Source organism: Halichoerus grypus, chromosome 1, assembly GCF_964656455.1.
Source record: "Halichoerus grypus chromosome 1, mHalGry1.hap1.1, whole genome shotgun sequence".
NCBI classification, from domain to species: Eukaryota; Metazoa; Chordata; class Mammalia; order Carnivora; family Phocidae; genus Halichoerus; species Halichoerus grypus.
Window position 1 is genome coordinate 131,387,200 of NC_135712.1, and position 18,635 is coordinate 131,405,834.

At 35.8% G+C, this 18,635-nt stretch overlaps 1 protein-coding gene across 11 annotated transcripts in view; it reads right to left on the minus strand.

Annotated features, from left to right (window-relative positions):
• Positions 1 to 18,635, minus strand: part of SATB1 (SATB homeobox 1) — a 98,583-nt gene that overhangs the window by 26,257 nt on the left and 53,691 nt on the right. For all 11 annotated transcript variants that reach the window (XM_036090454.2, XM_078072192.1, XM_036090455.2 and 8 more), the window contains 2 exons: positions 12,912 to 13,124; positions 4,783 to 4,938 (listed from right to left, as the gene is read on the minus strand). In XM_036090454.2, the coding sequence (XP_035946347.1) occupies positions 4,783 to 4,938; positions 12,912 to 13,124 (369 nt within the window). The remainder of the gene's footprint in view (positions 1 to 4,782; positions 4,939 to 12,911; positions 13,125 to 18,635) is intronic.

Sequence of the window (18,635 nt, forward strand, 5' to 3'; positions counted from 1 at the left end):
TGTTCCCGGCAATGAAAATTACATTTTTTTGCCCCATTTCTAGCCCCACTGATCCGTGATGTATCATCTCACTTGTATTTAAGACATTCCAATCACCATGGCAGAATTTCCAAACCCAAAGGCCAAAAAGATGCACCAAAGCTTCCTTCTCTCTTCTGCCCCCTGCTCTTCTCTCCCTCTCACTAAAGGCTTTGAATCTCGATGACAAAAGTGTCTGAAAGGGGAATGGAAAAAAGCAAAAGGCTTTGAATTATTTGCTCTCTTCCACTGGTTGTGCTATCTTGGCAGAGGCAAAAGCCTTTTTTTTTTTTTTTTTTTTTAAAAGCACTAAAACCATACCTATCCAGTAGCTGAAGTAGTAGCATCCAGAGTTCTGTAACTCTAGGGGACTGGGGGGGTAGAGACTGCCAAAGATTATATTCAGTCATGTTCAGTCAAATAGAATTTTCATCATCTAGTCACTTTACCTAAAAGAAATACCCTGTTCAATAAAGCAGTAGAGAGAAATCATTTTCTAAACACAAGTGGTGATGCGGCGCCGCTCCGTCAAAGCCCTTTACTCCCACATTACTGTATCTGCAAGCTCCACTCTGCAGACATGAAAATCAATGTAACAATTCGATGTACAAGGCGAGGCCTATGGCGCGGCTAATGTCCCCTTGCTGGACATACACCTTAAGTCTCAGAGCTCTCAGGAGGTTTGCTGTGGAATAAAATTAGATTCCAACATCTGCCACCATTAAGGAAAAAATTCCATTTCCATCTCCCATATGAAAACACTATAACCAATGAACAGTAACTGAACCTTGATACCGTAATGGTTATTACCCAAATCAACTATTTTTTTTAAACAGTAAAATTAGTGAATTCTGCTCTCATAATTATTTGAATGTTATCAGACTAAATGTTTGATAAAATTCCAATATGATTCACTTGGAAAAACTGCTGCTTATTTGAATACCAGGAATATAAAGTGTATTCATTTGTAGCTATTCACATTATGTTTAAAGCAGATCATCTTTTTAAAGTTTGCATTAGCCTGCTTTCCTACCCAAGCACAAAAAGTAGCCTACCTTCAGTTTTTACTTGCATATTTTATTCAGACATTTCTATTAGAGTTAAAAACAATCTCATTTCTATTACTCATCAAAGAGAAGATAGAATACATGTGAAATGGTGGAATCCACAGACTTGGTTTCTTTTACTGAAAATACTTCGTGCATTAGTCAGTACATAGCACGATTATGATGTGTCTGGTTTCATAACATTCTGGGACTATAGAAACTTTAAAAAAATGATTATGCTGCCTGCCACTCAGGATACCTACCTAAAGCTTTACCTTTTAGTCTAAAATGAAAAGTATTTGAGATAAATACAGAGATAATAAATAAGTCACTCTGTGTAGAGGTCTGAGCCTCTTGCTTATTAGCACATTATAAGACGTTATCCATTTGTGTAGAGTGCTGTATAATTTAAAAGCTCTTCTGCATCTATTATAGCATATGATCTTCTCCCATGTTAAAAGAATCTTGGGCTCAAAAAGGTTAAATAATTTCTCAATATTGTAACACCAGTGATACAGACAGGACCATAGCCTACTTGGAGTCCTCTACCATGTATCTCCCCTCAGCCCAACTGGACATGAAAAAGCCTGGATTCCTAGGACCCTATGCTGATAAGAACCCGTATTCCATGAAAATGTCAATGAAGAAAGGAAAGCTCCAGCCGTTTCCTCAATCAGTTAGTCCAATTCCCCTAATTCCTCTTTCCCGGAGCAGGGTATTTAGTATTTCCTCCTAGAACCCTGAGGAAATACTAAAATAGGAGGACAGAGGAAGAGAACCGAGAAACTGGGGTTGGCTCTACCATTTGTGAGTCTGGTGACTCTCGTGTATAAAATGAGGAAAACAAGGCTAGCTCCAAAGGTTACTCTGAGAATTAAATGTAGGTCATACATAATGCACAGTGGGGTCTAGCACAAAGATGGTGCTGGACAGTAAGCCAACTCAGAGGACCAGAAGCAGATGGAGCGAGACGGGCTGAGATAAAAGTGACTCCAGCTCATCCCTCTTCATACACGCTTCATTTTCAGTGACCTCTGCCTCACACTGACAAGCTGTGGCACATACATCTCAGAAGTAAATAACTCTTTTAGAAGTTAAAAATTTTGACCGCGAAAAGGTCAGTCTGATTTGAAGATTTTTTTTTTTTTTTTGGTTTGTTTGCTAGTTCTGTTTCCTTCACAAAAATCATGGCAGAACAGAAGTTAAACAGTGACTACTTTCCCTTGTTAAGTCTGACTTCTTCTCTCAGTGACATACACACTTTTTGGACTGCTTATTTTTAAGTAATCATCTATCTTTCTACATATTTTCATACTGAGCGTAGTGCTCACACCTAAACTGAGTGACAAAGGGAAAAGTACAAAAATCCTCTGCTAGGAAGTTACAGGATATTAATAGTTAGGAATAACTATCTGAAAGAATGAAAGTTACCAGTATGCTTGACCCCACTGCCAACAACTGGCTCCTTGGATTCTCTCTTAATCAGTAATGAGGGGATTAGCTACAGCTTTAGGGGTTCTGGGAAACACACCATCCTGGCAGAGACATAGAAGCTGCCAGTCGACACTGTTGAAAGAGACTCATGGGGAGTTTTGTAGGACAGGGGTACAAACAGCAAGCAAATTTAAAAAACTCACCAGAACATCATTCACATGACATTACCAACCAATTGTTGGCACTGTCTAAACAGTTCCCGAATCAGTAACTCAGGCCAGGTGGGCAGATTTGGGGATATCATTTAAAAGAAAGAAAGAATGAAGGTAGCGAAGGGGCTGCTAACTGAAAGGAGCTATGCTATAGTCAGAAAGGAAATGGGGAGGCAGGAACTGTGTCACTGGATTAAGTGACAGATGACAAGCAATTAAATGACAGTTATCGAAAAGTTTTCATATTTATTTTTGTTCGTTTTAAGGCTGACCCTTATTACAATAATACATGTCTAGTTTCTCTGTTTATCTATTTTTGGGATTTGGAGAAAGTGTTTGGCTCCGTAACAATACAGTCTGTTACTCTTGATAAATTTAATTGGACAGGTCAGAAAAGATGCAGGATCAGAAAGAAAGGCAAGATAATATACATTTGAATACGAGATCCTCATCATAATTAGACTAAATAGCCAAAACAAGAATGTGCAGGGTGGGTGGGTGAGGGGCAAAGTGAGAGCAGGACATTTCTCCTTAATGCATAGTCTTGGCATGTAAATGAAGACATCTGAAGAAGCACACAGGTTTGAAGCGGCTCTAACATTCTATCATAATTAGAAACATTTCAAGAGCCCTGTAATTTCCAATCAAAATTACAGTAATTTCCGATATACAAGCCATGATTCATGACAGAATTTTACATTCCATGAGAGATTACGGTGGCCTGATGTATGACACGCTGAGTACAGCACTAACATAAACAATTCAGTTTAATGTTTAAACAGCACTTGATGTTTAGAATCTCACAATAAAAGAAACATATTATTGTAGAAATTATCACTTTGACAGTGATTGAAGGGTAGGCAGGCATGTGGCCTATAAAGCTATAATTTTTACAGTCCACAGCTTGAGTTTAATCATTTTTATATAACATTTCCAAGATATCCCTTAAGTATTTCATCCAGCCTATAACTTAAGTAAGAACAACCTTTTCTAAAGCAAAACCCCTATGAAGCACCACCATTAATGCTGGTAGAGAAAAATTTTAGGAAGAGTTTAAAAAAAAGTATGGTATAGTAAATGCAGCATATTGTAAATACTCTCAGAACTATTTTTATCAGAAGTTGACGGCAGCCAGGCTCTTTTATAAAGGAGAGTTCATTAATGATAGGGAAAACATATTTGTTTAAAATCACAAGTTGTTAAAATCTCACCTGAGCCCTTGACTGCCTCTAAATTCCCACCTTGATAATGTTACCAACTACTGTTGGAAGGGGAAGACAGTTTAGTATTCTTCTGGTCCTTTAAAAAGTATTCTTGGTTTTGAACGAGGGTTTATAAGTAACTACAAATTTGTTCCTATAGATGACCCTGCTGCTTTTGATGAGCATAAATTTTCAATATATGAACATTATACTGAAAAGGACTGCATTATCTCTCCTTTGTTATGTTTTTACCTTGTTTGGTAGGGACTCGTAACTTTTCCGATTCAAGTCTATTCATTTATAATTCATCAGATTTGGACAGGTTTTCTAACTGTAATTCAATTTGTATGGCTTATATATCGTGCATCTCTGGAAAAACTAAGGTCATTAATGTGCAAAGATACATGTGGCGAGCGCGCCAGTTTGTTTTAGTAAGTGTACCTAATAGTTGTGGATGCCTGAGTTGGAACAGAAGAAACTATTACGTTTGTAGTCTTTTAGGATGGAAATCAAGGTCATCTGAGCAATAATGAAACAATAGTAATTCAAGTTACTTGTACCAGTACAATAGACCACGTTGAGAAACTGCCTATACATTACGATACTCTTCTGAAAACAACTATTAACTGACCCGAGATTTCCTGAGAAATCCCTGGTCTGGAGAGTGGGTGTTGGAGGAAACAAAACCACGTATCTACTCCCTGAATCTGAAGGACACTTTGTTTCATCACAGAGCTCTGTCAAGGATCCTGGAGACCTTGCCCTCTCAGTGATGCGATGCAGGTCCACATTGCAAACAGACACCCCTCTGAATGAAATTTTCACAGGCATCGCGGATCAACATTCTCAGTGCCTCACCAAGGTTCTTACCTGGCTTTTGGTTGCTGCAACCTTTGCAAACAGTGCTTGGGACACTTTAGCGCGCTTCATTTCCTGCTGAATCTCATCATAAATGGAAGCATTAATGTTCATGGTATTGTTCTCTGGTTTCCCATTCCTCTCAGTGGCAATAGTAGCTGTTTTCACCTACAAAACATTTTGAACGTGACTGTCATTTTTCATTGGCCAAATTGTTTTGAAGCTTTTCAGGCTCGGCATCCAAACTGGACACTGTTGCTCCTTTTATGATCCAGGTGAGCAACAGTGCAGTCATTCAACATTAGTTATTACCCCGAGATCAGATTGCTTAAGTTAAGAAAGTCACATTGTCACAGGTGATTGCATCTATAATAAGACAGCCACTGCCAGCTGACAAACAGGAATTAGAACGCCATAAAGTAAGTTTTCTGGAAAACAGAATAGTTTCAAAGACTTGAAAACCCTAAACTAATTGTTTCCCAATTACTGTCCATTGCAATTCTAACAAAGGAAATTCACAATTAAAATCATAATGCCCAGTGCTGTATCTTCACTGGGTGCCCGGTGCCTAACAGACAATTGCATCACTAATAGCTATTACATACTATGGCCTTTTTAATTTTAGACTCTTTTTTTATGCCTGTTCCTCTTATGTTTCATTTAAAAAATCTTCCATAACAAAGCCATTTGCAGAGCTGCATATTTAAATCTTCTATCCATCCATGAAACAGGTAGAGTGCCTTGCTTAATTATCATAAAGGCTGGTTGCATTTTACACGTGCATGTCCAAGCTGTTCTGTATAATTATTTCATCTTTTCCTGGCACCCCTGTACATAACTATTTCCTTTTGACTTGTGGAACCAGACAATAAGAAAATGTTTCACAATATTTAACAGAACATTACTGCAAGTTACACAAATTATATAATCAGTGACTTTATAAATATATTCAAAATGAATAATCGAGTGAAAAATTAGTATCAATGCCTTTGGTAATAATGATAAGCAGGTATCAGCAGTAAAATGACACAAAATTTGGGGGTAAAAATAAAATCTCACCCTCAAAATGTCTTGATGCTGTTATTAATTTTTAAAACTCCAAATTTAATTTTTATTATGCAGTTACGTGAACCAGCCTGAAAAATATACGCATGAACTATGTAGTTGCTTTTTCACTAGGAAATTGGTGAAAATGTAAACGAAAAGTTACCACAGATTCAGGACCCTGTTTCTCCCAGCCAGATGATTCACTGTGGACCACGTTTCTTAGGATCCTTTCCAGAACCCAGGTTTCTGTTCGCATATACAATGAGCAATAGAAAATGAAGTCCATTTTGGAATAAATGAAGGATTTCTTTTGTCATGAAATGATACACCCTTTTAGTCACGCTACAAGTCTTTCGGGTCTACTTCATTCTCCCCCTAATATTTGGTATCAAAAGACGGCCAGAGGTTATCCTAAGGAATTCGATCCTCTGCACTTAAGAGAGTGAATAGGAGTCTTTAAAACATGCCTTCTAACTTCTAGCCAATTAGCAAAATAACTCACCTCTTGCTTATCTGGAGGAGGCAGCTAGAGCTTTCCACCTGGACACTACCCTTCTAAGCACTGAAAGGAAAATGCTGTGAAATGAGTGCACCACAGGCCCAAGCGAAGACACAGAAAGTGTCACTTGCCACTGCTAAACTCTAAGCTGGAGACAGTGATGGCAAGTGTGTAGGCTCGATTTCCAGAGTCCCCCTTCTAGCTCTGTGGCTCCAGAAAGCAAGGGCACTCACGGAGGTAATATTAAGGACTGGAGGCCACTAAGAACATACACAGGGCTTTGAAGCAATAATCTGCTAAATACCACTTTAGGAGCCAGAAGAGTTAACGCATTACCATAAATTGCCTACAAAGTTGCTTTGGTGAGATTCGCAACTTTGCTCTGGGGTGGTCTTGCTTTGAGGCAGAAGGATAGATTTGATCACCCCATGGGGTCTCTTTTAATACCTATTTTTCTCACTGTTTAAATGAAAGAGAGAAGAAAAGCCATTTCAATCGCTTTGAAAATTGAATGTTATGGAAATGGAGGCATGAAGTCCAGTGCATTGGAAGAAATAGTTCCTTGGTAGCATCTGCTTAGCAACTGTTAAGAGAGCAGGCTTTGGAAACTTCTTGTTTCAGTATGTTTTTAAAATAATTTTCATTCTTTCGTAAAAACTATGTTTAAGAATTTATCTTTGAGGTGGGCTATAATCATTTGTTTCAATCCTGTGATTTGGTTTCTAAAAATTTCATTGTTTAATTTTTTTTAATAAAACAATTACAACTTGAACCAAAAAGAATTTCAAATCATAAAAAAAAAAAAAAAAAATCAAATAACTGTTCCCTAGTAGCCAACATAATCAAAAGTGGAAAAGACATACACATGAAACTTTTAAAAATTAAAAAAAAAGAGCAACAATTTTTTTAAAATATAAAGTAAGAAACTCTGTATTACTCATTTTAAAAATATTTAGAAAAGCTCTTCTTTATCATCTTGTTGGGTCAGATAACGTATCTTATCATAGATAAGCTATTAGAATTCTGGAATCACATTTTTTCCTAAACACAAGCTATTGCTTAAGGGGAACTGACTTGGACAGCTTTTCAAAAATATGAAAGCTGAATTTTTCCCCAGGTAAAAATGGAAACAAAAATCTTTTATACCTCACTCTACTAAGTACTATTTTAGCTTAGTACAAAAAAAATCTTCTTTAATCCTGGTTTAGCTTTTAATATTATATCACACATTAAAATTCATAAAGTAGTTCATTCCAGGCAAAACAAACTACTCTTCAGCTCTTCTCCGCAAATAGCACAGGAGGTAAAATAAATGCAGTTGCTTTCCGAATAGCTTTTATCAAGGTAGGGCGTACTACTCCATCATTACAGCGGCGCCGGGGAAGTAGTGAGGAATTGGAGCTCCTACTCTTTACCCTCCCACGTGAGGAAAGGGTGCAAGCACTAGGGTCAGCTTTATTATTTCCCTAAAACTGTGCAGTAGAACACAAATTTTCCATGAGGATTCTATTCTGTTTCTTCCTGGATTGCTGAATGCATCAAATCATACTAGAAAAGGAACTCTAAATACTATATACATGCTACATACTACACATGTACAACACAAAATGAACTCTACTGTGGTCCTGATTGAACGTACTATTCCTTGATCGAGGAAGAACTGCCTGCAAGCACATAGCTCATGTGCGCAAACACACATACACGCAATTAAAGTTTGATGTAATTTTAATAATAATTACGATAATAACAAAGGCTGGCATTTATTACCTGTTTCTCACGTGCTGGGCATCATGTTCAGGTACATTAGCTCTCACCTGCACAAAAGCCCTGAATAAGTACTATTATTGCCCCATCTTAAAATCGAGAAAACTCTCCTAAAACAAAAATTTATTCATAAGGCAACATGAGATCTAAACTGAAGTCTGTCTAACGCTAATGCTTATCTTAGAAACTACTGCACTGTACTGAAGTCATGATGTTATACAGGATTTCTTTATTTGGAAAAATTCTAACTTTTTAAAGACACGCTGGATCTGCTTTTTGGTGGCCCTTTGCTAAATCTGGCTCATTAATGTCTAATTTTTAGCAAATGGCTTTGTCATTCATTTTACAAATCCAACCTGAATTTATTTATCAAGGTATGCAAACTATAAATGTTTTCTTGGTAATGTTATGTAAGAAATGTGCTATTCTGAGGTATTCTTACTGGTGATAGAAAATGGTCCCCATTTTCCAATTTTTGTATATTAACACTGTCTTGAATATCATGGTTCTATCTTTTTATACTTTTCTTTCTGTTCTTTTTAGGAACAACATTAATTATTTTCCAAACATGGACTTTAAAAAGTCTAGTATTTTAAAAGCATTTTATGAGCATGTAAGATCTTAAAATCATGCTGGCGAAGCAATTCATAACAAAACTTTTATCAAGTTCCTGCCCATAACTGAACCTATGTTTCATTACATTCTAGAAGACTTTGTTGGAAAGAGACAGAAGGGTGTAGCTACTAGATTAATTATACATTGCTTATATGAACTTACTACATTTTCTAAAGCACTGTTATAAAATATCCCATCTTCCTTTAGAAGAAACTAAAGAATTACAGAAAGACATAAAAATATAAAGAAAAAATCATTATGTAATTCATGTAGAATTTATAACTTGATAATCACAGGCTTTCAAACAGTCCTTATGGAAACAAAATGCTAACTTAACTCCAAACGTCACATATATTAAAAACATAAACAAACAAAAAACATAAATAAATCAGAATAAGCACACACCTAAATAGAAATCATCAACTTAAAACTGATCTGTGGAACAGACAAGTTCCAGAAAGTAATCACTAATTATTATTAATCAAATTCCTCTTAGAAACTCATTCGTAAAATTTGCTAAGCATAATAAGAAAAGAAGCCTTTAGGACCAGGGAGCTTTAGAGGGCTTGGGTTCCCCCAACATTTTCCTATGAGCAAAGTTTGGAAAGGGCTATTTTCTCTACCATTTCAGAAACGCCCAACTGTCTGAAGTCTTCAAGAGTGGATCATTTGTCAAACATTTAACGTATTCTATCAGGAGAAGATTCTCATATGTGTTCTTCTTCCTAATCTAAAAATAAAATTTCCCATCCTCTGTGACAAACAGAAAAATTCCCCAAGTCTCATTTTCCCCTTTCTAAAGTGTTCGTGTTTTGAGGAGCTGGCTTGAGGTAGGAGAAAGAGCAAGAGACTTAACAGGGGATGTGAAAACGGACTCAACCTTAAATTTGGTTTTCTCCTCTTTCTCCAACCAAAAGATTGGTATGAGGATTCAATGAATTCATGGGCATGAAGGTGTTAGAGAACTGTGAACCATTATCAAGTACAAGATATTCTTATTTCTTGAATTAGAACATGTAACTTATGAAAATAGGCTTTCAGCAAACAGGTTGGGCCTGGAGCCTACTGCTGCAGACAGAGGACAAAGCTCACGGCACGGCTGCCCCTCTCGAAGCACAAGGGACAGGTCTGTACCGGAGGCATCTCACCTAGGCAAGAGCTGTGGTGATTTCTGAGGCTGGTCTAGATCTTCCCAGGGGAAGTATTCCTTGGAATAAAACTTGGGGCCTGACTAAAAGCAGGGAAGTCTTTTCTTAAATATAATTTAGAATCCGAGTTCCTCAACAGTGTAGGTCTTCAGTCTGGTATGACCCGGGGAGGACATCTCAATCATCTTCCGTGTGACCTCAACTCTACAGGGTAGGAGCCGGAAAAGAATCCAGCTCTCTTGGGCCTAAAGGTTGTCTAGATCTCCTGTGAGCCACAAGCGACCTCTGCCTTTAAAAAGCAGTTCTTTAGGGGCGAATGGGTGGCTCAGTCGGTTAAGTGTCCGACTCTTGATCTCAGCTCAGGTCAAGAAAATCAGGGTTTGGGTCCAACCTAAGTCAAAGACTTGTCTCAAAATATGTTTTGAATCTCTTCATTTAAGGGGAAATGAAATACAATAATAGGCTCCTCTTTGTCAAAACTTAAAATTAAAAAAGACAAAATTCTGCAGTCTGTTTCTGTATTTGTCGTTTTGTCCTTTTTCCCCCTTCCATTTTAATCATTTGTAATATGCATATTAAAACCCTAAGTATAGTGCATTGGTTCCCTTTCAAAAGCATTCAATTTCAACGGTTGCAAAACATTACTAATTCGGCTGCTTGAGAAACATTTGTCCAAATCTTAAGTACTCATTTTACATTGATAATACTTTTAATACATTAAAGATTTCTTAAAATGTCATTCATAAAGTCACTGTTAAAGGGTAAAGGTGAACAAACTGGTTGTGAGTTCTATTACAATAATATTAAATAATGCAAAGGGATTCTCAGTGAGGCAAATTAAGATACTTGAAGATGCATTTTACAGCAGTGAAATAAAATTATACACACATCAGATAATCATTTCGGAATTTGGTTAGATGGCCAGTAATACCGCATTAACAGAAACTTTTCTCCTTTGAAAGAGTTTCACTAAGAATCTGTGGTATCTACATACCTTACACATTCATCATTGGCTGGATATCCCAGCTAAGGGCTTGGTCTCAACCCCTCTTGAGAACAAATATAAGGGTGGCTTAACCAGTTAATCAATAATGCAGGCCAAAATAAATTATATTTTCTATCCCAACTTATCAGCAGACATAGTCTTTAGACACATATATAGGGGAGCTACCCAAGAGTATCTTAATAGTACATGAAAAGAAATACCATTTAAGAATTACTGTAAATGTGGCTAAAGAAAAAACCTGATGAGTAAGGACAGCAGTATCTCATTTAGAAAAACAAAAGCACTGCGATCATAGAAAAATTAGAAAACAAAAACTGCATTAAGGAACTACGAAGTCAAATATTTGGATAGATTAAGGAAAAAAAGAAAAAAGAAACAGCTCAATGCTGAAGTTCATACTGATCTTAAGTAAGCAATTCTTTTGTTAGCATTGCAGATTAAGTGATAAGTAAAATAACTCTTTGCCCAGAGGCCTTCTGTGTTGATTGTAGAAGCAAAGTTAACTAATGATGGTGTATTAACTCTAAACACCACAAACTAAGTGTTAAACCAAGTCCAAAGTACAGTATTTTTTGTTTAATCACTCTTAAAAAGTCATATATATATATGTCATATATATATAGTCATATATATATATATATATCCTCATTCTTTCTCCTAAGAAATATTTTATAGAAGGCTTTACAGATCAAATTCAGTAATTGTGTGTGTAGGCAGGTGGATATGTATATATGCAAATAGATAGCATTCTTCTCTGGTACAGACACATGACTTTCTTATCCACAATTACAGCAATGACTTCCTTACAGTCTGCGCCCTACACATTAAGACCAAATTGATTTTCATTACATAAAATGGAGAAAACAGACTTTGGATGTTTCTACAGAAGATTCATTTTATAACATTATAACATAGAGCTTAAGAACCTCAAGTGGCTGAATATTATATCTATTCCTTATCGATGAAGGATCTGTGGCAGTTTCATTTTTAGTGCTCAATGTGCTTTTTCTAGATTTCCATACATGGAAAGGTATTTTGTTTCATTTTTTTACTGTTGATGAAAAGAAATTAACATCAAGATATGATTTCAGGATGACATTATACTACATGAATACTTTGAATCTGTGTTCCATATTCAATTTTTATCCAGTTTTAGCTGACCTTATTTTTAAGAGCTGTACATGCAATAAATGTGTAAGAAATATATTTGCCTATTGATTTTAAGTCTGTAATACACTATCAAACTTTTATCTTTTTTATTATTGAATTTTCATAATTATAAGGCTATCTTTAAAACTTGATTTAAAAAAATTAAAATATAGATGCACGTACACAAAGTTACCTGCATGGTGACTTTTGTCCTTTCTAAAAAGTACGAAAATTCGGGAAATAGAAAATGTGCCCATTTCTGGGAATATGGGTGGAATTCCTTATCCGCCCCATTTAAAGCTGCCTTCAAGGATTGTATTAAACTTAATTATGAAAGATTACAAACGAGATGATGTGTAATTGGTACCAGCTGCACTTCGTATTGGAAAGCATAAATACAAATGGAATTACTTATTTTTATTTATTTACTATTCAAATGGCAGTTCTAAAACTCATAGGGATAAAACTGACTTTATCACTTTTTTTCCTATTGAGTTTTAAATGTTTCTTTACTTAATAATTGTAGTTGAGACAAACATCCCATTTAAAGACTACTTTTCACCCCCAAAGAACCTCCAAAAGGAAGCAACACAAAGCAATTTTCTTTCCTCTAATTAGTAGCTTATTGTTTTTATATCAGAATCACTGATTTGGGACCAACTTCTCCTCAAGCAACCCTATGAATTATTATTTTTAGAAAAACTGGTATCTACTCATCTATCTTTCCAATTTCTTGCTGAGATTCTTCCTCAAACATTAAAAGAAGAAGCGGATGAGGAGGAGGAGGAGGAAGGGGAGGAGGAGAAGAAGGAGGAGGAAGAAGAAGAAGAAGAAGAAGGAGAAGAAGAAAGAGAAGAAAGAGAAGAAAAAGAAGAAAAAGAAGAAGAAGGGAAAAGGGGAAAGGAGACTTCACCTGGGGAGGGCGGCTGGGCGGTGTGCTTATCAGGGGGGCAGGACCCATAGCCGAGGCAGCATTCAAGCTCCTTTCCCTTTCATCCTGGTAAATCCGATCTCTTTCAGCTTCTGGTAACTGCAAGAAATTCTGCATAGCCCGAAGGTTTACCAGCAAAGACTGGGATGCAGTCTTGGGGTCCTCTTCCTTGCGGAGGATTTCTGAAAGCAAGCCCTGCAGGGAATGAAACGCACAGGGTGAGCTTGCTCCTGAGCTCTGCCCAGCCAGCCACCGGGGACCCTTCCCTCTCCTTCTCCACTCTGTTTAGAAAATGAATAGTCAGAAGCATTAATTCTACACAGAAATATATGAGTTACAATTGAAGTGGTAGAGAGGAGAGCCTCAATTGTATTCTTAATTTTATTAAGCATTTGCTTTACATATAACACAAACTGAAACTGCCTAATTGGTCTCCTTCCTTTGAGTAGCTTAACTTGCCATGAATCTTTCACAGGGAGACGATCGAGGGAAGTTAAGAATAAATGAAATGCTCATAATACAACAGCATTGAACTGTATAGTTCTCAAGCTGCCTAGACAAAGGCAGTGGAATGCCGACAGCCCAATATGTAAAGATACAAAGCCACTTCTAGAGAAGGAGAACTTTCAAAGAAAATACCAGAAAATGAATTGTAACATACTAGAAAAAAGAATATTACTAAAGCATGCTATGTTTTCACAGGCAATATTTTAAGTTATCCCTTAATTTTCAAATTAATGACAAGTGATTCCTTCTACTTACCATTTAAGGAAACTCTACAGCCTACCCTGAATAATTCTAAATACTGTCATGCTATCACTATATCTCTGGGTAACAGGTTGGAATTCTGAACTTCAGAAAACCACTGATTAAATTTGAAATACATAACCCCATTTTTACATTGCAAAAATCCATCACGGCATGCCCAGGAAAAGAATACAATTAAATTCTGTAGTTGCCAAATTTCTTAAGGAATAGAAGTCTTTATTAGTAATAGAAGAAATTTACAAACCATTAGTAAACTCCTTTAAGGTGTCTCTCTCTCCCCAAATACTAGAGCATTAATTGTCAACCATTTTTTTTTTTTATTTTTGGAAGAAGCCTTTCAAAAATGAATGGGTTTCCTCATTTTTGTTTAAGGAATTATACGTAATAGAAGGATTACAAAAATTTTCTGCCCATTTGATAAGAGCTGAGCAGCCTTTACCTCTTCCATCTTGTACATGAAATAATGCCTGGAATACCAAGACACATTTGCTTTCTACGTTTAGCCAGAATATCAGTTTATCACAAGATAGCTCCAAATAAAAATGTTGTCAAGATCTCCATGCCATTTGCAAATTTCACTTTCCAATAACCCTGCAGAAATGGTGAAAGGGAACATTTGGGGAAGGGGAGGCCAAGTGTCATATCAAAATGATTCAGACTAAAGATGATAACATTTGCATTTTTTCATGGTTTCCTAGAAGTGCAAATGTAGTTTTGTTCCTAATTCCTCAGGGATAAGGTACCATATTGCCCACATATAACACCTACATGCAGATAGTATAGAAGCACTGTCCACTTTAAAAATGGTTAATAGGCTGCTATTAAAAAGAACCTCCAATAGGCTGAGGGGGCTTAAGAGTAAATTTTAGTCTCTCACTTGTTCCTGCATCCAAAACCTGGAGAGTGGACCCGAACTTTCAGTTTCACCATTAAAAAATGTGACTGAAGAATGAAGGGTGCATGTCCTTTCATTCATAAGACTGACAAGTAATGCTGCAACTGTGTTTATACAAGAATAAAACATCCAGTCAATTTAACTAAAATTCAAACAGGCAGTCAATCATCCAGCTATTTAATTTGCACAAGGCCAACTAATTAGATTGACTGTGTTTTTGATGTGTCACACTGAAACCGAAAAATACAGGTCTCAAAAAAATGCTTGAAAAGAGGTGTAAAAAAATAGTCCTTACGCTCTACTTTTCCTCACCAAATGTTCTATATTAAAAGATGTGCTTGGCAAAGCAATATATGAACTACACAGAAATCAAGAGACAGAAATGTACAGTATAGATAAATACAATGTTATCAATTCCTTGAGCATAATAACCTAATATTCATTTTTGTCATCCCAGCACAATACCTACCACATAAGTGTTTGATAAATATTTACTACATGGATTAATTATGTGTATTCAGACCGCAAAAGGAAAAAATTATAAATGACTGATAGAAACTTAAGAACAAGATATGCTACTCATGGGTAAATTCTAATGGTAATTCTTACTTTAATCAAGGTAAGGCTTCAATAAAAAGTTATGTGGCACTTTGTAAGACGTTTATCTACATTAACTATTAAGTTAATTTAAAAAAAACAGATTAGGTCAAAAGAGATCCTATAAATATTTAGGACGTTATTGTGTTTGGGAAATTTTAAATTAGACATTTACAAATCTCAAATAACAAAATACTGTATCATCTCCATTAAAAATGTTCTCTGAGACAGCAGAGAACTATAGTGAGAAAAGCAAACACATGAAAAAAATACATAATAATATTCTCTATCAAGTCTTGTTAACATGAAACTAAGTCATCCCTGCATGTCTAAAACTAGAAGATAGTAGGTCACGTGGGAGAAAATTTAAAATTTCCTCTACCCGTATTGTGATGTTGGTATGACTTCTCAGTTGAGCATATAATGTTTTAGGGGCAAAGCATTTATTTCCACTTAATTATTCTACTGCAGCAAGTACAGTTTTTCTGCCTGCAATATGTTAAGGTCTAAAGCGGTATTTCAAATCCTGGAACACTCAACGGGCTCTAAAGCAGCCAGGCTAGACAGTGTCAGGTGTTTTAGAAACCTTTGGATTTTTTTTTTTTTTTTTTTGGCCCAGGCTTTCAATGAGGGGAGTGCCCCCTGGTGGAAATGCTTGAAAATATTGTTAGAAAATGTTTTGATTAGAATGTGTTAATTACCCCCCTAAAAAAATTCATGTCACTTGAGAATACATCTGGATGCAAAATGACTATTAGAATCTGAATATGAGGGATGCATGTTCTCGTCCTGTTCAAGTTGTTGTTATCTGAGTAGGTGCATTTACGGACTAAGATGTACATGGCCCCTGTTTCCCATAGTCAAAAATACACTTCAGACTTAGGTCAAGGTCATTTGTAGTAATCCCCCATGAACAGTAAGAGGTATCTATTACCAAAATTTTTCCTTTGTGCTAAAAAATCATATGTCAAGGTCATCATGTACCTTACTTGCTATCTCAGAGAATATACTAAAACATCAGGACTAAAACATATCATCAGTACTGTGCACCATAGGTGCTCAATGAATTTACTGAACAAAATCAAACAAAATCATCAGTCATTCTTGTGTCTGAAAATAACTTGAGAATTTGTGTTACGTAGTAAGTTACCAACAACTCATGAATATTAATTTTATTGGAAATGAGAAGCTGCTTTTCATTTGGACTTTACATCTTCAAGTAATGTACTACGTGCTTTATACCTAAAAATATAAAATTATTCTGCACTGTCATTACATAGGGGTGAAGTGAGAATTCCCATTTTTTTCACTTAAAGAGTGAACTTACTGATGAATTCCTAAACCTTTTTTACATTCCAAAAAGAGTTTACAAGTTATTACAAGTAAAATTCATTAGTAATTGTAAAAGAAAGAAAAAAACCTTCAATAAATATTATCAGGACTTCCAAAAGCTAATTAGGAATTCTTTAAAACAGCAGATAGGCGAAAGAGACTGCCAATAGAACAAAAGGTCTGTCTGGCCTCCCGTTTGTCTCCTCTTTGAACATAATCACTGATTCAAATAGATTTTATCAGCTTCATGGAACTTCAAAGCCCTCAGAAGGAAAATATGATTTCATGAAACTTCCCTCTCTAAAAAGAAAATATGTTGAATATTCTTCAAGACTACCTGCCTCTCTTGTTTTGTGAATTTTTAATCACATGTCCAGGTGAAAGACTATTTTCAACTCCACCTACTACCTTGGACTCCTGCCAAGTAAGTTATAAGCAGACGCATTTATCTCTGTCGCTTGGGAGGCTAAATGAGAGCTGTCACGTTGGGGTAATAGCACCTTTTTACCTTTTATTCAATAGTGATATGGATAGTGGACTTTCCTTAAATTACACTGTGAAGAATTATAGGAACACAGTAGCAATTTCTGTTATACTTAAGCAGGCAAATTTCTCTCCACCACATAATTTACAGAACTCAAATTCAATAAAACATTACATGATGGTCCATTACTGTTATCAGTTTTGAATAATCCATCTTCATTCTTTATTTTACTGGAAAATAAAGTGTGCCAAAGACAAGAGGAGGGGGGGAGAAAAAAGGGAAAAAAGCCACAGAATGGGATGAGAGTTAACTCTGGGTTTTATTTAAAAAAAAAAAAAAAAAAAAAAAAAGGCACTAACAAATATATTTGCTTCTATCACAATCCTTAAATAGCAATAATACAGAGGAGTGAACTGGAAAGTATAAACCTAGAAGCTTCGGCAATTATTTTTAGCCACAGGTTTCCATTAAAAAGACATCAAGTAGGCATAACTGAATGAATGACATATGCTAAAAGCTGGTATCTTCAGTAGCAATTAAAGAACAGATGCCCATCAATTCAGAAGGGGGAAAAGTCCTTAGAACAAGTAATCATATAAAATTCACCATAAATTTTCAGAAAAGGTAAACTTTTTTTTTTTTTTAATAGTCAAGTGTGAAAGTCTTAAAAGAGGGGTTTTAGGAGACCCAATTAGGATGGTAAGAAAATTCTCCAGTTAAGAGTTAAAACATGAAATCCAGGATTTTAAAGTTGCACAGAGCTGTCAATGACTAAAATAGTCTCAATTCATGTTAGTTTTATCTATTATATTAATGTTTTAACATACTGTTTATAGGGTACCAGTTTCTTTATCTGATCATATCATAACTTTGCATTTGCATGTACATATTTTACATTAATTTTTTAAAACCTGGAGTTGGAATTGCACATTGTAATAAGTGCACACAAATGTGTGATGTGTGATTTAACTCTGCAGAGCTCCTTGTCTATACATATGCATTAGCATGTGTATTTTCGTACTCCACACTCACACCATACACTCTCACTCTGCACCTGCTTTTATTGAAATGCATACACTTTGAAATAAACACACTACATGCATTCATATGAATGTATAATCATTAAAATAAATGCAGCTGTGTGTGAGCGCGTGCGTGTATGTGGTTTTTAAGTATGACCACCAAAAACACATGTATGCTTGCATGTTTAAAAGCTTGTTCCCCAAAAGTGAACACTTAAATATACATAGAAAATTACGCTTATTTAAGTCAAACTGCTTCAAATATGGCCAATATCCACTTCAACTGAGGATACCAATTACCAATATAAAGGTTTAAAACCAAATCCCTCTATCACCCAGGGCTCCAAATAATTTTTATGGTAGTAACTTTTTTCTACATTAGCTCTTTTTAATAAAGAGAGCTCGATACCAAAGCTGTCACTGTTTTCATTCCCCCACCATCCTCAGAAAAATTTAAGTCACTGTTTTTGATGTTAACCACAGAGATAACTATCTTTTCAAAGAGATTAATATAGCATAAAAAGAGAGTGAGTTCTAATTCTGCCGTCTTTCCAGCAGCAAATCCTAGAGAGATCCATGGAATCAGTCAATGTGAGAACCAAATGCAG